The 17,257-nt window shown below is 36.8% G+C and overlaps 1 protein-coding gene across 2 annotated transcripts; it reads right to left on the bottom strand.

Moving 5' to 3' along the window:
* Positions 1-3,513: 3,513 nt before the first annotated feature.
* LOC145208957 (uncharacterized) lies at positions 3,514-8,939 on the bottom strand. Of its 2 annotated transcripts, XM_080079205.1 has the most exons (11): positions 8,821-8,939; positions 8,333-8,499; positions 8,004-8,138; positions 7,617-7,690; positions 7,413-7,540; positions 7,306-7,349; positions 7,015-7,110; positions 6,605-6,691; positions 5,990-6,369; positions 5,441-5,572; positions 3,514-5,349 (listed from the first exon to the last, which is right to left on the bottom strand). In XM_080079205.1, exons 1-11 carry the CDS (start codon positions 8,872-8,874, stop codon positions 5,192-5,194), a joined length of 1,455 nt encoding a protein of 484 aa, XP_079935331.1. In that variant the 5' UTR covers positions 8,875-8,939; the 3' UTR covers positions 3,514-5,191. The 2 variants fall into 2 exon arrangements, with proteins under 2 accessions (XP_079935331.1, XP_079935332.1); XM_080079206.1 differs by lacking the exon at positions 6,605-6,691.
* Between the last annotated feature and the right edge of the window lie 8,318 nt (positions 8,940-17,257).

The following is a 17,257-nucleotide window of genomic DNA, read 5'->3' as shown; positions in this document are numbered from 1 at the left end:
ACCCTTTAAAATTATAGTACACCCTCGGGTGTACGATCTACTCGGTTGAAAAGCACTCCCTAAAAAAAATCTCTCATGTGTACATAATATGCTACAAATGAACAGTATAATCACTTTGCTGGTAGCACCATACATCAAGCTAAAACAAGATTTTATTTTAGTTTTATTAAAGACCGCGAAAAACAAGACTTCTATGTCTGACATTACTAACAAAAGGTTTAACTTCGGCTTCTTTGTACCATTATGCACTTACACAAGCTTTTGAGACACTGTTTTTAAAGGTAACCACATACCAAAGTCAACAAAAACCGTCTTTTGTTACGGGGGGGACTTTTTTACAAATCACGAGACGTTTATGACGTAACGTCAATACAATCTTAAACTTGAAAAAACAACAAATGTACAACCCATAACCAACAGTATTACCACGACTACACAAGGTCTGAAATGCGTCATAATAACCAAGTCTAACAGATCCGTTTTGTTACCTCAGCGCAGCCGAGCCTGACTCTGAACTAACAAACCGACTTTGTGTAAGGTCATTCAACCCTTTTTCTTTCTTCTTCCATGACAGCTGCGGGAACGTTCTCAACTTTGGCCTGTTAACTTCTACCAACACCATAAAACATATCAAACAACACTTTGTAAACCCCAATAGGTGCCTAAAAACCACTGTTCCGGATTTAAAAGGAAAATTCTGTAGAAATGCTGAATTTGTTTGTGTTAAGGTTGGTTTTGCAATAAAAACAATATTAACCTAAGTGTAAACCTTAGTTTCAAATCTCAGTTCTGGATCTCTGTACCTCGTAATGAAATGTCCGTGCCTTTTACGTTACCTGTCAGTATTTACATTTACAAAGGTTGTGAATGGTGCTGGTATCTCTTCATCTTACTAAAACAGTTCAAATGTAATTTCTTCTTGTCTTCTAAGACTTCTAAGAGGTGCATATTTCGAATAAAATTAAATTCACAGCAGATACGTTCTAAACTAAACCCTTCATTACTTAGGTTTGTTATAGGAAATGCACAGACTGATTTGAGTGTGCTGAATTTGTCACCCAAGTAGGCTATATATTATAATGTCAATATATGTAACTGAAATCGTCTGTTAAGCATTCGTGGATCAGGACGATTGGTACATCTTTATACTTAGCCTATTAGTTACGTTGTTGCGCCCGTGACAATTTGTATCGGTCTTATTCCAACATGGGTACATAAAATCCTTCGTTACCATTTACCTCATAGAAACACATTGTTTCCATTAGGCAACTCACCAACTGGTTTTTGCACAGGTCAAAATACTTTTTCATAGCTTACTTGGCGCAATTTAACAATCGCAAACTACAATACGTGTGAAGTAGAATGGCATTTTTGCCACGATAATTAAAAGAACGTTATCCGTTTAGTATAAACGAAAATGTTATCTGCAGTTTGTACATTTTAAGGCATTGCCGTCGTTTAGTCACACTTGGTTATAGGCCTACCTAGTGCATATTACACGATTCAGCAACGTCGCTGAATTTTGTTTTATTTCTGTTTCATTAAATACTGCTACACTAAGACCATGATGTTTCGCATTTCCAACATCTACTTGCACTTACAATCACTTACAAAAACGGAGCTGTATGTAATCTCAATGCGGAAAGCCCCCTTTTGTTTCCATAGTGACTTGTACTGATCATGAGACGTAAAATCAACACAACGTCGACTTTGAGGTACATTTCTCCTATACCCACGTCCTCCTTTTTCTATTTTGTTGGGGTCTGAACGTTACGCCTGGGTACTAATTATATATAAACTGTATTTTAAACAGCCACCTACCCCGCATATTAAAAACAGCTGATAATGGGTTAGACTTGTCAGACCAACATACAGAAGTACAATCTACGGATGGCACACGTTCAAAAATTAATATTGATTTAAATCCTAGTCTGCAGTGATATGCAGTATGAAAAACGACCCAGGCTATCTTTTTTTGCAAACAGTACAAAAACGTTTAACGTTGTAATGCACCTCTAAATAATCTGTTTTGTAACTTCAACGCAGGCTGAGTCTGACTGCAAACTGACATACGAACGATTCCACAAGGTAATTCAACCCTTTTTTTCTTATGACGTCCGCCAGAACGCTTCGACTTGTCATGTGACAAAATTTGTAAATCACGGTAGGTGGCGTGAAAGCCACCGTTGCGTATCTGAAAGAAAAGTTCTGTAAAATTAAAGTTATTGGAGTTAGTATAAGGCAATAAAAATACTGCCAAAAAAACTTTACAACTTAGTTTATAACCTTAAAGTTTCTTAAACCTTACTTCTTAACCCTATATCTCTATTTCACTGCTAACTAAAAACCTGTGCTCTTTACGCTACCTAACGGCATTTACAAATGTTTGTCAATGGTGTCTGTTGTAGCTCACCTAAATTCTTAAAAAAACTATGAAATCTTACAATCCACTTAAAACTGTTTGGACATCAATACAGTTTGTTTGTTTTGTATTCAAAAAAATCAAAGTACTGATATCGCGTGACAGTATTTATCGGTCAATTTACAACGGTGGTTCTTAACCTTTCATGCACAGTGCCTAAAAGTAACTTTCGGGTCTCCTGACCCCTATAAGTAACCCGCGTAAGACCTGTGCCCCCTACAAAATGTATGTATCAAATTCAATAAACTGTTTCACTGTGGCAGAGAAGGTTTCACCCTTGTAATTCTTCTGTGGGCATTGCCAGGACTTGCCGACGGCAAAGACTTACAAGTCCCGTAAAAGCGACATGAACAAACATAAGCTTGTTTGTAATAGGTACAAAATCGACACATGAGTTGATTTCGTTCCCGAACAACAATAGACTATAAGGTAATATGTTATTGCAACAATGATTAAATAAATTTGGTTATTCAAAGCTTTTTGTTTAAAAGGTTACAGTCTCTTTAACTCCATATAATGTTGCAACGCAAACAGACCGTAACAGAAAAATGTTTAGTCATTCCCTGAGCCCCTTTGTTATGTAGCAGTAGTTCCTCTTTTCGTGCATCTATAACTATTACTTATCGTTTTCTGATTACTGAAACCTATCTGGCTACATGGCCATGTACATATACATACATAGGTTTACCTTGAAATACTTTTATCTTTTATAAAAGCACACACTTGTTTTTTCAACAAGTTGTGGTTTATGGCAAATGCTGGGAACTGTTGTTGTTTCTTTTGATTTGACTGCATTCTGATTATCTCATAATTGTGGTCACGCTATGCTTAAAAACTGGTTGTTAAAATTCGAATGACTCCCATTGTGTATTTCCTTCAATGTGTTGTTTCTATTTAGGTTATGTACAGTCTAGTTCAAGCCTGACGGCAGACCTGTGTATGATGCTTTCGGAGGTGGCTTTCACCAGACTGTTCGAAAGTTGCGCAATGCCTGGCTATAGCAATACTAGAGAGGAACTATGACTTTGTTTTGAAATGCTTTTGGGTTTAAACACCTTTTCATTGGAAGAAACTAAAAATACCACTTATGACCACGTATCAATTTATTTCACAAATACGTACACGCGCAAACAGCTGATTGTGAAAGCAACAATGAAATTAAATGCAACTTACTGATTTGAAACGTTTAGGCACCACATAAAAAATTAAATGAAGCAACACAACCATCCAAAAATACAACGTGGTCAATTTTTTTTAGAGGGGCATGCATAAGTCTACGTTCTAACCTATTGATTAAGTTTAATCACAAGTCACAACAATAACTGGTAAAGCGCTTTTTACACCATACAGTCGATCACAACCTGCGTTACGCAAACATGAGAAAACGCATTTAATTTTGCACAATAGCCATGCTTATAGTATTAAGGCAAGTCGAAGCTACGTTGATTACTGATATATAGGCATAACACACAATGCAAATGTACATATTTACAAAACGGGAGAATGCGCATATTCGCGTAGCAATCAAGATGTTATCACTTCTTATTGTATAATTCCATCTTTTTGCTGATATCTTATACGGCGTCTACACTAGGTGACTCTTTTATGTCGTATAACAGCAAAGTAAAACATCTTGTGAAAAAGTATCGCGGCTTTTCACCTCCGCCGCCACAACCAAGGGCAACAAGCCTCTTGGTTTCAACTTATGTAAGCAGTAGCACTGAGGGCTAAGTAAGTAAGTAGTTTCATGATAATTCATTGTAAGTATATAGGTTTGCCGCCAGGCACACTGGCCACAAAGGGCCCTTTCAATGGGTCATTATTCTCTGACCCCATGCTCTGGGAGGTGTCAGTGCACCCTGATAAAAAAAAACTAGAACAAGAACAAAATAAAGATCGCCATTTCGGGCATTACATTACGATTTTGCGTTGGAGCGCTAAGCATTTCAGTTTAAAATTAAAAATATTTTTATTCCAGTTTAAAATTCGTGTTAGTTTTGCGAAATTCCGTGTTTAGCATGTTCTTTTTAGCATGATTGTTTTAAGAACAGTTTAACATTTACATTGCAAAAAAACAACAACAATAACAAACAGGCTTTCGCTTGTGCTTGTATAAATGCCAAAATCCACATGCATAAAAGGCAACACAACTTTCCAAAAAGATAAACTACTAAACCGTACATATTTAGCCGTGTTAAAGAACTATTTTAGGCGATTTACCCGGCTGTGATTGTGGATGTTATACATGTAGATTTTGCATTAGCACAGTTGAAGCACAAACAGTTTAAAGTATACATAGTCTCCACATTGCAAATACACACTTGCTTTTTTCTTCGTGTTTGCTTTGCAAAGTTTACGCAAGGGTAATCAAGTGTGACTAGTTCTACTTTCCGTATTTGTGCTTCAACTCAACTTGTGAACAGGTTCAATGGATTTCAGACAAGAAATTTAGTTACACCAACTACCAAATAATGAGTTTAACGTAAAACGGTTTTGAAACGTAAATTACACGCCTGAAACCTATTGAACCCTCCGTTTAAACAGATTCAGCAAAAACTCAGCGATTTTCGAACCGAAGTTTTTAATCGAAAAATTTTAAAATGCCGAAATGTGGTGTATTAAAGTTGAAATTCGAAGTGCTACCAAAATTCGGCCGGATTCGCTGAGTTTGAAAGAAACCGGTTTAAACCCTAGTGTTTTGCTTACATTTAAAAAAGCACAAGCCTTGCCAAAGTCAACACCCGGAGGAGTTGACCCGACCCCCGACGTTTAAATGGCAGTGATACCCATCTCGCCAGCCACATATGTGGCCATCTCTCTCATTCCGTTCTTCATCCAGTATGAGATGAGTATTTCGACTGTAATGTCGGACGAGTTTTTGCGAATTTCTTTTAGAGCCTTGTAGAGGTACGTCAAGGGATCGTTGTCTGTATGAAAGATCTGCTGTCAGTCTTCGACATTCATTTTCAACCTTCATTCAAGTAAGTAAAAAAATCGATCTACGGACAAACCACGTACCATTTTTGTACTCATTTGCCAACGTCTTCTTGATGTTTTCTGGCACTTGAAAATGACTTAGGACCTTAACCGAGTCATTTTGGGATACCGGAGTCGTTTTTGAATGTATCACGAGGTCCTCGAGTTGCATAACTAAAAACATATGGTTCATGAAATATGTTTCTGTCAAACAGTTACCTGTTAGGCACAAGTTTTTAAATTTATGGTGCCAATAATATAAAAGCCGTTGACAAGTTTTCTTTGTTGCTGTTTCTGAACATTATAGTTCGAGCATATAAAATATCATTTGCTACAAATAACTATATGCAGTTATCAGTGTTAGCAGCTCCCAAAATTTGGAATCTGTTTTTTCGTATTGAAACGTTTGTACACTTCCATTTTTTTTTTGGAGTGACAAAAATTTTGGTTATCGCTGTGTTGTTTTGATTGTACGTAAAAACTGTCCATTTTTAGAAGATAATTTGCAGCAGACAAAATAATTTATTCTTTTACTCCATCATTAAATTGGTTTCTTTTCAGTGGAAACAATAGGCAAAAAATTAAACTTACGTCTTTCAATTTCCACTCCTCTTGCGTTTCGAGTCATGTTTTGAATGGGTGGGCCGGTATTAGCACCACCACCACCATGCTCAATCCGGCTTGCACTTCCTACCATGTTACTAGCAGATGCAACACCCCTTTGTTGTATCGGCTGTGGCACCTGTCCTTCAACCGTAGGCCCGTCTTCAGCCAGATCATCGGAATTGCTCACTGATGGTCTTACTGGTGGTTCGCGGATAACAGCCGATGGGTCCCCATCGGGAGTAGCTTTATCTTTAGGGTTTTCCGGCTCTTCGTGTGTTGTAGATAGAACGGTTGCATCTTCATCATCATTCTTCACATTTTTTGTGTGAAGTTTCTCTTTGGTTGCTTCAGGTTCCTCGTCTTCGCTGTTTTATATTTGAAAATAAAATTTAACATTGTATAATTAGGATTAATATTTAAAAATTTGCACGGTTTCATTACTGTTGTAGTGTTAGACCACTTTTACTGGATAGTAAGTGAATGGTTATGCAAGTTTGTGCCTATGTTGAAACTGTTTTAAACGTGCTTTAAAGTCAAAACTATGGTATATGGAAAGGCATGACGTAGTAAGTATCGCATGGCGTTTACTACGCTTTATACCTCATATCTAGGACCGCCTCATCTGAATTTATAGCGTCCGCTTCGAACCCAACGCTACCATTAACGCCTTCTCTCGAGCTCCTTGCTCTGCAAATGAATTGAACGTAGTTAATATGATTGTAAATAAGTCGGTTTTGAAAAGCACGGAAGTTAAGTTAAGCTCGTGTATTTCCCTATATGAAAAAAATATGATATATGAAAAATAGGGGGAAAACGGTTGGTCTGGGCTAAAAGAACATCGCAACTTTAACCACACCATTTGGTTTAACACCCGAGCTTTTGTTTTTCTTTTAACTTTTATGGGTGTCTGGCTCACCACGAAACTAGACGGAGTTGTGCAGAGTTTTATTTTCATAAAAAACTGTCGTCGTTCTACATGACCTATTATGTATCGCGTGACGATTACTTACCCCAAAGCTGGGGTTGTTTCGTCTTCGAGCTGTAGTTCGAAATTTTGACCGTCCGCTTCAGATCCAACGCTGACAGTGTTGTCTTCTCTCCAGTTCCTTTGCGTGTAAATTATATTAAACACAGCGTAGAGATTAGTTTTGGAAAGCACGTCAGTTAAATTTAGCTCACGTAGTCGCAGGTTTAACAGATTTTAACATAAAACGAGAGAAAAACCAACGGTTTATAAGGACTTATAGCTAAGTAAGTCGCAACTCCGTCGCACACAAGTGTTTGTTTGTTTTTTAACTTACATTAAGCGTGTTTGGTTTGGTGACCAAATCTCAGTTTCATCTTTCTGTAATACAGCAGATTTAGTGCTTATTCTATAAACATTTTGAGTTGTATCGCCATGCACTACCTGTATGGGACCTGACCGGACATTTCGCTTGTAAATAACAGCAACAAGAGCAACACTGCTTAGCAAGACTCCAGCCAAAAAGTAATATCCGGGGTGTGTGAAACTTTCTTTAGTGATTTTGTCTTTCTCTGTAAAAACGGATAAGTTTTAGCCATGATGAAATAGGTGATATATGGTTATGGTTAACAAAAACAAATAACTTACCTGGAGGTTTGGAATCGACCTGACCTGTTTGTGGTGGTTGAGTTCTGTCATCATCTTTTTCTAGATCATTGTTTCTGTATCATATAGATGCGATGTTTGTTACTTATTTGTTACTTATAACTGTTATTGTCAGGTGCAATAGTGAATGCAACTATTTCGATAAGCTACGTTGTCATGTTGGTGATAGAAGGTAAAACGTTTGTTTGATTATGTTTCATTATCGGCGGGCAAAACGGTTTATGAAGGCCGTTTGTTTCAACAAGGTACCGGAGTTATTACATGCTGCCAGGGGCTCAACATACATGCCAGTAGACCTTTTGTTTGAACTCAGTGAACATGGACAATAACAAAAAGGTTGTGCGCTACTTCGACGATTGCGAAACTTACCTTTGATCATCGGAAATTTCTTCCGGTGGCACTGTTGTTGGGATTTGTGTACATCCTTCTAGTCCACTGCCATGTACAGTTTTATTCAACTCCGTTCCAGGAGGACATGACCGGCATTCAGAAATGAATCCGTCACTGAAAACAGCATGGTTTTTATTTATCATCCTTAGGAATAACAAACGTGAACTCTAGTGTATGCTATGTCAAATTAAGACTAGCTGGTACGGTAGTAGGATTACGAAAATGACATTAAATCCGTTTTGTCACTTCACACTAACTGTTTTGATTATTTCATTAGAAAAATGTTCCAATGTTGGTAGCAAACCTACCTGCATGGCTTTAGAACAAAATGATCCTTGGGACATCCACAACATTTCATAGATTGTCCTGTTTTGTCAAAAAATTCCAATAATGGCCGCACCCCACTGGTGAGAAGATGGGGACAAGGGTCGGTTATGGCTGCATTTTTCACATCTTTATTGACCCCCAACGTACCCTAAAGTAATAAGAACATCGAATTAACCAACTGTTCAATCTTTATCGATCATGTGAACAGAAAAAAATGGTCGACTCAATGACCACATACAATTTAATTCAAGTGTAAACAAACTGTCCCAACTGCCCCTGTTGTTAAGTTTTTACAATATTGGGCGGTTTAGAAAAAAAATGTTGTGAAACAACACAGTACAGAGCATTACTATGTTTTATTTAGATAAACATACAAATGTGGTTTACTGAATTAGAATCTTGTTTTTGTGTATGTAGATAATGCAGTTTCGAAACGTTTCATAAAAAAACTTTAGAATTGTTTTCTTACCTGTGCAAAGCAGGATAGTAAAAGCAAGACTAATAACAATCTTGCAAAAAGCATATCTCAACGAAATCACTTAAAAATCCTAAAAAACCTGTAAAAGACTGCATACAAGGACTTTTAAAAATACGAACAAAAATTGGCAACCAATACAAGCGTACATATGTGGAAAGTTTGTGGTAATCTGATAATCTGTGAACTGATAAATTTAATTTATTTTGGCAGAATTAGCCTACAGGTATTTGTGCTTTAAAGATATTTGCTCATCTTCGGCTCCACTTGTCCGAAGTAGCTACAACTAAACAGCACCTGCACCTTTGCTGGTATCAGTGTACTTGCCAAGCTGAAACAGGAACTGATTTCTGCTTCATGAAATAACGCTAAACCTTGACTTGTCTGAAATAAACGGATTTCTTCAGTCGCGATCATAAATTCGATGTATTATATGATGGTGCTGGTAAGTAATACCACGTGTCATAAACTCAATACCGTCAACAGTACTAAACGATACTTTTTGTTTGTCAAGGAATCTCTGTTCGATTCACGAGACGGTGGCGTAAAGGACAACACGGCTTTCAGGTTGTTTTTCGTATCCCTTTTTTTCTTTTTAGTCTGCAGGGGTCTAGTGTTGTTTCAAGTTTTCGAGTTAGTTGTTCCTGTGGAAGCTACACTTTTAAACAGTTGTTTATTCATTTCATCTTTTGATTTATTCTCCAACACCTTGAAAGACTTTCTCGTTGATTCTGTCACTATTGGGCGTGGAATGGATCACAAAGGCGTTTTTAAAAAGTTGTTCGTAGAGATTCTACCTTTTTTACCCAAAACAATTTGTAGTAATAGTGGTAAAAAGGGCCTGTGACGACTATACAGTCGAAAATAACTGTAAACGCTTTGATCCACGCGACCATGGTTCACACAGTGGATTTAAACAACCGTTTGAGCAACTGATCAAAATCTTTTAAGAACCATTGTACCAAGTAAACAGTACAACTCTTTTCACCGTCTGCATTCAACCTTAACAAGGAATTTTGCTTTCTCGTGCAAGCAAAAGGTTTTCAAACAAAAGTGGTTGAAATTATTTTATTAGCAACCCATAACATAAAATCGATTTTTAACGTCAATACGCAAAAATACTGCTAATCTTTAAACAAAACAAGCCTACTCAGTCTTCAATAACAGAAATCTACTTTAAACGAACTAACATTACCACGTATAAAACTTCAAAATGATCCAAATAAACTCCAGCAGTATACAAGTCAACTGTTTCGCTTTGTTACTTCAGTAAGGCTAAAACTAGACTGCCAGTACGCAAACCTGAGATTTACCTCCAAACGAGTGCGCCTTTCTCTTATCTACGACGTACAAGAAGGTTCTCGAAACTCGAAAAATTTGTGGTGGTTTCCCTGGGGAATCTAGTCGGATTAATTGAGAACCTGGTTTTGTATTGTTTCAATTACTTTGCTCCACCACAAACAAAAACAGGTAATTAAAAAATAATTTTGTTTTTTGGTTCATGTTTAAATCGGTTTGAAAATCAATTAAAGGTTTAATGTTGTTTGTTTGTTTTTTTGGCCGCTAGATGTAACAGAGAGCTAACGAACAAAGCGCTTCACTGCTTCAAGTTCATTTCTCCTTGTTTCATACTACCTAAGCCTGTCCTATACCTTGGACGAAGGAAACAAATTAAAAAGTATACGTTTTTCACTCCGCGTTTGTTCTTTACACAAAAACCCAAAAAATATAAATACAAAAATCGTATTTTACTGTTGGTTGTTATGCGGTTGCTGTCACAATCCTGTATTGCTGATTGTTGTGGACAGTTAATTGCTGTTCTAAGTGCTATAGTACCTTGTTTTTGTCTTAATGTAGTCATTCTGTTCCACTTTGGGCTCCTCTGATGAAATTTTGTTTCTCTGTTAACGAAGCTAAAATTCGCTTTACTTGTAAAACGTTGTAATGGTTGGGTTTGTCATGTGCTTGGGTGCTTTTTTGTGTTAATTCTATAATGTTCCACAGTTTGGTGGAAATATAAACGGGTGATATAGATGTGCGTAGAAATAAAAAGTTCTTACCATTCAACAAAGTTAACGTATAATGCAGATGTGTGTCTTTAGTTCTAAATGGCTATGCATTCAATTTTATAGTAACCTTAAAACATAAGTTACAAGCTTATCATCGAGCACTTAACAACGCCTTTTGATTTTACTGCAGATTTGTGATTAAACACATGGGTCACCAATCCTATGCCCGCGAACAAACTGTCGGCCGTTGGCCACTTTTAAGTTCGACTAGTTCGAAAATAGCAAAATGCCTTTGTGGTTTGCAAAAAGATGCTGCGCCTTATGTTGATTTTGTTGAAAGTAATGCAGCATTTTTGTCTAATGTTCTAAACTTCTACAAATCTTCGTTAACTTTTACAAAATTTTGGCATTTGTTTGCAAATACTTGTCAGTTTTGTGTATGCTTTATATTTTTTTTTTAAATATGATTTTACTCTCGGCATTATAAAGGTTGGTGAACCCTGGTTTAAGTTTTCATAGAGCTTCCCTTTGCAAATAAACTTGCATAACTGTATAATCCAGTGGTTCTCAAACTTTTTTTTGTTGCGACGCCTCTGGAAAAGTTTTCTGGACTTGCGACGCACCATCAAACAAAAGTTAATGAGGAAACTTATCAACAAACAGTTAATTTAAATCTATTAAACAGCACTTGGAGAACAATTTTAGCCTAATTGTTTTTCGACAAAGTTATAAAACTGCACTCAACACTTTTAGTGCACCCGGCAATCACGTGCGGGCTTTTGTTAATTGTTTCAATTATTGCGCACAATTGCATTGTCTCGTCTGCTGCAAGGCCTTAACAGCATCAATAACGAATTACAATGAAAGTAATGTTTCAACTTACACACAATATAAACTGATGCACAAAAATTTACTGCTGCAACTCATGTACAATAATTACTTCAAACTTTGCTAACAATTATACGTTATAACTACCTCAAGCCTTTGCTACAAAAGTCGTCTTTGTTAAGAAGCGAGACTCCGTTCACATAATCAAGTTTAATGCCCGCCAAGCGTCGCCCCATACACGCGCCTATCACGCACTTGCTGCTTGTACTGTTTGGTCTCGACGTACATTAACGGACAGCCGCATTTTTGATCAAAAACTTTTGAGGTAAATTTACGTCAATCCGCACTCTACGCAAAAAGTATTTGGACGTAGATATACGTCAACCGCACTGAAACCTCATTTTTATGAGATAAACTGAGTTCAGCCACGAAACGGAAATATTCTGCGACGCCCTTGGAAAATTGAAACGACGCACCAGGGCGTCGCGACGCACAGTTTGAGAACCACTGGTATAATCCATACACGGTGTCGTAAATTTTATTTATCCATACGTGTTCTTCATTATCGCTACACAATCAGTACAATAGGGCAATACAAAGATATTTATACGATTTAGTCGAGTAATATACAAGGGAATTGCATTTCTGCACCATGTATTTCTGACATGCGAACATTTGCAAATAGCACCTGTTTCTTTCAAAACAGCCTACTATTGTATATGTTGCAGGCTTGCAGCACAACCTCAATTGGTTTAACATTAGCTCAAATGTTATAGGTGGCTTTCTTAAAAGTCAGTTAAACTGTTTACTCGGTAACAGTGATTGTACTTTGGAAATGGTGAGGCTTAGGGGCTGTGGTTTACCAGGTCAAAAATTTACAAAACTTTTAATGTATATATACAATGTATGCAACAAAACATAAACCAGTTTCAACCACGATTTCTTAACCCCAGATTGGACACTTCCGCATAAAGCACGTATGAAAACAATACGTTGAAACGTATGATAACAATACGTGTCCCTTTCGGGAAAATGCCGCGTTTGAGATTTTTCACTCAGCGACTTTACAAGTGGGAGAAATAACCTCGAGTGACGTTTTTCAAATCAACGTACAAAACAAGGTGAAATTCAAAACATTTTCAATCTGCTAAACCTAATGACGAGACAAAAAGTTTCAGCAGCTGAATATGTAGAAAAATTCATAATAATAGTATGGGTTTCACACTAGTGCCAAGTTTTTCAATATCTTGGCCTTGTGTTACTTGCCCTGTTTAATGTAGCTGCACTAGAACAAATGAAAGTTTTAAAGAAAAAAATCAAACGTTTAAGCGCAGTAAAAGTATTTCACTTTTGTAGTATATTATTTGACTTGGCAAATATTATTTGCCCTTGCAAATAAAGATAATATGTCATTACACAATGATAAAAAGCATATAGCAATTCAACCTAACCTGGTCCCTATTTGCTACAACGCAAGTCTTGAGAAATAGGGAACCTCGTTAGATAAATATGCCTCAACAATAACGTCGAGGAATCCAAGCTTTGAAACCAAAACAAACCCTAAATCTTAATCTCGTCAAAAAATAGAGTCCCTTCGGCACTTGAAAACTTGGACTTGATATAAATATGCTTGGCGAACATAAAGCTCGAAAGAATATGTTTGGAACTAAAAAATGGTGATGGTCATTCGATCACACTATAACGTCGCAATGCATGTAACCAATTGTTGATTCCGACAAACCATGATTTGCAATTTAAGGTACAAGACATAATTAGTTATGGTATTTTTTATGTGGCGAAAATAACTTTATGGTTGTAGTTAGTTTAATATTTTTTTAAACAGAATCTTTTTAACTAAAATTGGCGTATGGTTTAACTAAAACTTCCGATTGTCCGTAAATTACCAGACTAATACACATGCATTGTCACGTTACAATATTATCGAATGACTTGAAATTTAGTATTTTTTTCTAATATAATGGTTTAACACAAACATATTCATGTTTCAAGCTTTAAGTCGTTGCCAAGCGCCGAAGGGACTCTTTAACATCCCATTTGTTCTTCCAAATGCGACGCAAGTGGACGCATATTGTTGGATTTCCAATATTCAATCAGCATTTCAACATTGAAGTCCTCATGCGATGAACGGATTGCCCTCAGGACTTTCGTAAGGTACACTAGAATGTCACTATTTGGATCTGTACGTAAAATGTAACCTTTATGTATTTTACTTGCTTTATAAAGCATTTGCATACATTCTTAAGGCTTTGATATACGCACCACTATGTAAATTGTAAAGGTATAAAAGATAGTTACGGCGATGTTTTTCTTATGCTTAACGTATCGGATATTCAAGCTTACGGTTTGTTGAAATGTACATGGTGCATTGGCAGTTTGTTCACTACGCGATAGGCATTTGTTTTGTTTGACAACTGTTAGAATACCTTTTTCGAAGATTCTTTCCAATTTTTGGCGATTTATCAGCGAAACTTGGAAGTGAGCTGCCAGCTGCATTACATTAATGGGCGTCACAGATATGCTCATTAGATGAAGCAAAATACCTTCCGCTTTGTCAACTGTTAAACAAAGTTTTTAACATTAGTTGCCTGGAAAAAAACAACCCTAGCACACTGTACAATAGATCCTACTTTGTATTGCAAACCATGCAAAAAACATCATGATTCAAATACATCCACACATTACTACTCCCATTCTGTTGTTTTTGGATTGAAAGGTATTTTAAAGTCTGTTGCAAGGCTCGGTGGTCAAAACCGGTCGAATTTATTTTGCCAAACCGAACGAAGTTCACTTTATGCTTAATACCCACAGCTATGTATTTTACATCCACTAAAAAAAATATCAAAATCTTACGTTTTCGATTTCTCTCTGTGTCACTCTCTGGTGCCTGGCCATTGTTTGTTGCCTCTGCACGACTTTGTTTAACTATAACTTTTTCTGGTGGGCCTGGTTCTCGAATTGTTGCCGGAAACTCTGCATCACCAATGGCTTCAACTTTGTCGAAACCCAGCCCTTCTGTTACTGTTGCCACTGGGCTTTGTTTGGTCCTTGCTTCTTCGTTGATGGGATTCTCCGATGTGAAATTGTCCTGTGCCGCTGATATATAGTCAACATCGCTTTCTGGTTGAAGTTTTGGTCTGTATAACAAAGCAATATAAAATCAGAAGTTATGTTGCTATTCGATATATTATTGAGCGCTTAGAAAAACTCCTGCAAGACCCATGGGCTTTCACCCTGGGTGCTGGTGAGCGTTCTGCGGGAAGCTTTCCAAACGCATTAAAGGGTCTCTACACTTAAGTCTAGTAAAGAAATTCACTTTTTTGTCAGCAATTTTGAATCATTGTTCAGCAAATTATCTCACTCGGTTGGATACTCATCCTTTTTGGATATTATGAAATGCGGCTTGTTTAATATAAGAAACTTTTTAGGCTCCATTAACATAAGAAACATTGTGCAAAACCAACAGTTTTTGACTGTATAAAATGGAACTATCTTCAGCAAGTAGTGATAATCCAACTTTTACAATTTGTGGTTGGCAATGCCATTGATTGTGGTTTGACTAGTTTGAAGCAAGGTTTTTCTTCGCGATATCATTTACTTACCCCTGAAACGATGTGCTCAGTGTTGAATTGTCCAGTACTGGAATGTTCGGTGTGATGTTGGCCTATACATCAAAGGAAGTTCATTTACAGATCGACACTGATTGAATTATCACAACAAAATGTCTTTGAAAAAAATCGTTTTAGACATGAGGTTACGATTCTGGCTTTGAGAACATAAAAATAATTCCTTACCGGTTCAATCTTTTGAGATTTTGTGTCAATGATAAACGCTAGTGCACAGATAATGATTGCAACTAGGAAACCAATTGGTATGAGCTCCAGTTTTATTTTGTCATCTTGCCTTTTCTGTGATACTGAACAACATATATTCAGAGTCACCACTATAACGATAACAGCAGATTTATTATTAGTCCAAAAAAGCTGACCACAATGGATGGGTGATTGAGTTGGTTGTTGTGTTGTCGAAATATCAGGCGCGTCTTGTTTCTTTTCACTGCCAGTTGAGAAGCCAGGAGGCTTAGTTGGCACAACCGTCTGTTCATCTTCGACAGCATTGCAAGACGACTAAAGAAAATCAATCGAACGAGTCAAAATTTCCATGCTCAGGTGAAGTTCAGTATATCGCGAGGTAATGAAGAAACAAGAAAAAGGGGCAATGGGCTTTGTGTAACTGTCCTTATGGGCTTTGTGTAACAGCTACCTTTCTTAAGGGGAACTTGTTCCGCTTATTTTGGATTTCTGTTTTTTTGTTGCTTTTGGGTGTTTTAAATAATATATTGATCCCCTTTCCCCAATAAGGCTGTGACTTACTTTTTGCTTCTAATACCGCTATTAATTTTTTTTGTTAACTTTTAAACCTAGTTCTTTTACCAGGAACCATTGTTTCCAGTAAAAAAAATTATCCGAGATAATTTATCGCAGTTGATTAATTTCAGTTTCCAAAAGTTCCTTACAAATCAGGTTTTACAAATTTGTTCATGATAGCAAAATCTTACCTTTACCATACACATGAGGAAAATTAGCAGCCACCAATGTTGAACTCTGAAGTGGGAAATGGACATCATGCCACTCAGGTTCGAAGCAGTTTCAATGAAACTGCTGCAAACGCTTATAACTTGAACACGCAAGAAATATTTTCCCAAATTGTAAACTTGCTGCAAAACAATGGTTGAATTTTAAATATAATTTAGCAACACAACTGAACTTGCGTATAGGCACAATCGCTTGTATATTTCAACCCAAGCATTTTAGACACTCCAATAAATTTATAATTTAATGTCATGATATGTTTTCCTCGTAACAGGGCTCAAGTTTTGCATTTTAAAGCTATCATCGTTTAACTCCTCAAGTTCATCATATGCTGATTGCATGAAGATTCTCTTTTTATAATAAAACTTCTCTATTAGCCTCTATATCTGTTGTACCAATACCTTAGAAGAAGTTACGAGCTGTACAAAGTTGCGCAACATTATGCTAAAGCGGAACTACAGTCAGTTCTTTGTTTCCTTCTTTTTTTCATCATCCAATGAGATAATTTTATATTTCCGCCATCATATAAAGACTGTGCTTAATTAATTTATCAAAACACTAATAGAATGTTTTGAAATGAAAATTCTGTGTGTCGATTCGTGGTGGTTTATATATTTTTTCGTAATTTTTATGGTTTTGGTGGTTTTTATTTGCTCATGGTCCGCCAGAGGTCGCTCGAGTAACATTAAATGATTCTGTTAAATTTTGGATCAAAATGTCTGAGGCGCGTGGCCCGCAGTTGTGAAGTACTGATAGACATTCGTACTCGGGTAACGCGAGTTCGAAACCCAGTTAAGTAACCATTTTATCAGTTTTTGCTGCGTAAAAACAGGTTCGAACATTGATGTTGCTTAAAGTAAACCTGACCCGGAAACGTGCTTGGCAATTGTTGGCAAGTTTCGTATTTGACATGGAAAAATGGGCATTATTTGTTTGCATCACTGTTTGTTTCTATTTCTTAGCTTATTCCAAAAATCCCCAACA

This window comes from Phallusia mammillata, chromosome 1, assembly GCF_965637545.1.
Source record: "Phallusia mammillata chromosome 1, kaPhaMamm4.hap1.1, whole genome shotgun sequence".
In the NCBI taxonomy this organism is placed as follows: domain Eukaryota; kingdom Metazoa; phylum Chordata; class Ascidiacea; order Phlebobranchia; family Ascidiidae; genus Phallusia; species Phallusia mammillata.
This window is presented reverse-complemented; position numbering and strand designations above follow the sequence as displayed.

Bases quoted from the DNA above. Each gene is read 5' to 3' on its own strand.
- LOC145208957 (XM_080079205.1), bottom strand. From the start codon at position 8,874: ATGCTTTTTGCAAGATTGTTATTAGTCTTGCTTTTACTATCCTGCTTT. The intron at 8,500-8,820 runs GTAAGAAAACAA...TTATTACTTTAG, and splicing joins TACTATCCTGCTTTGCACAG to GGTACGTTGGGGGTCAATAA. The intron at 6,370-6,604 runs GTATAAAGCGTA...AATATAAAACAG, and splicing joins GAGGCGGTCCTAGATATGAG to CGAAGACGAGGAACCTGAAG.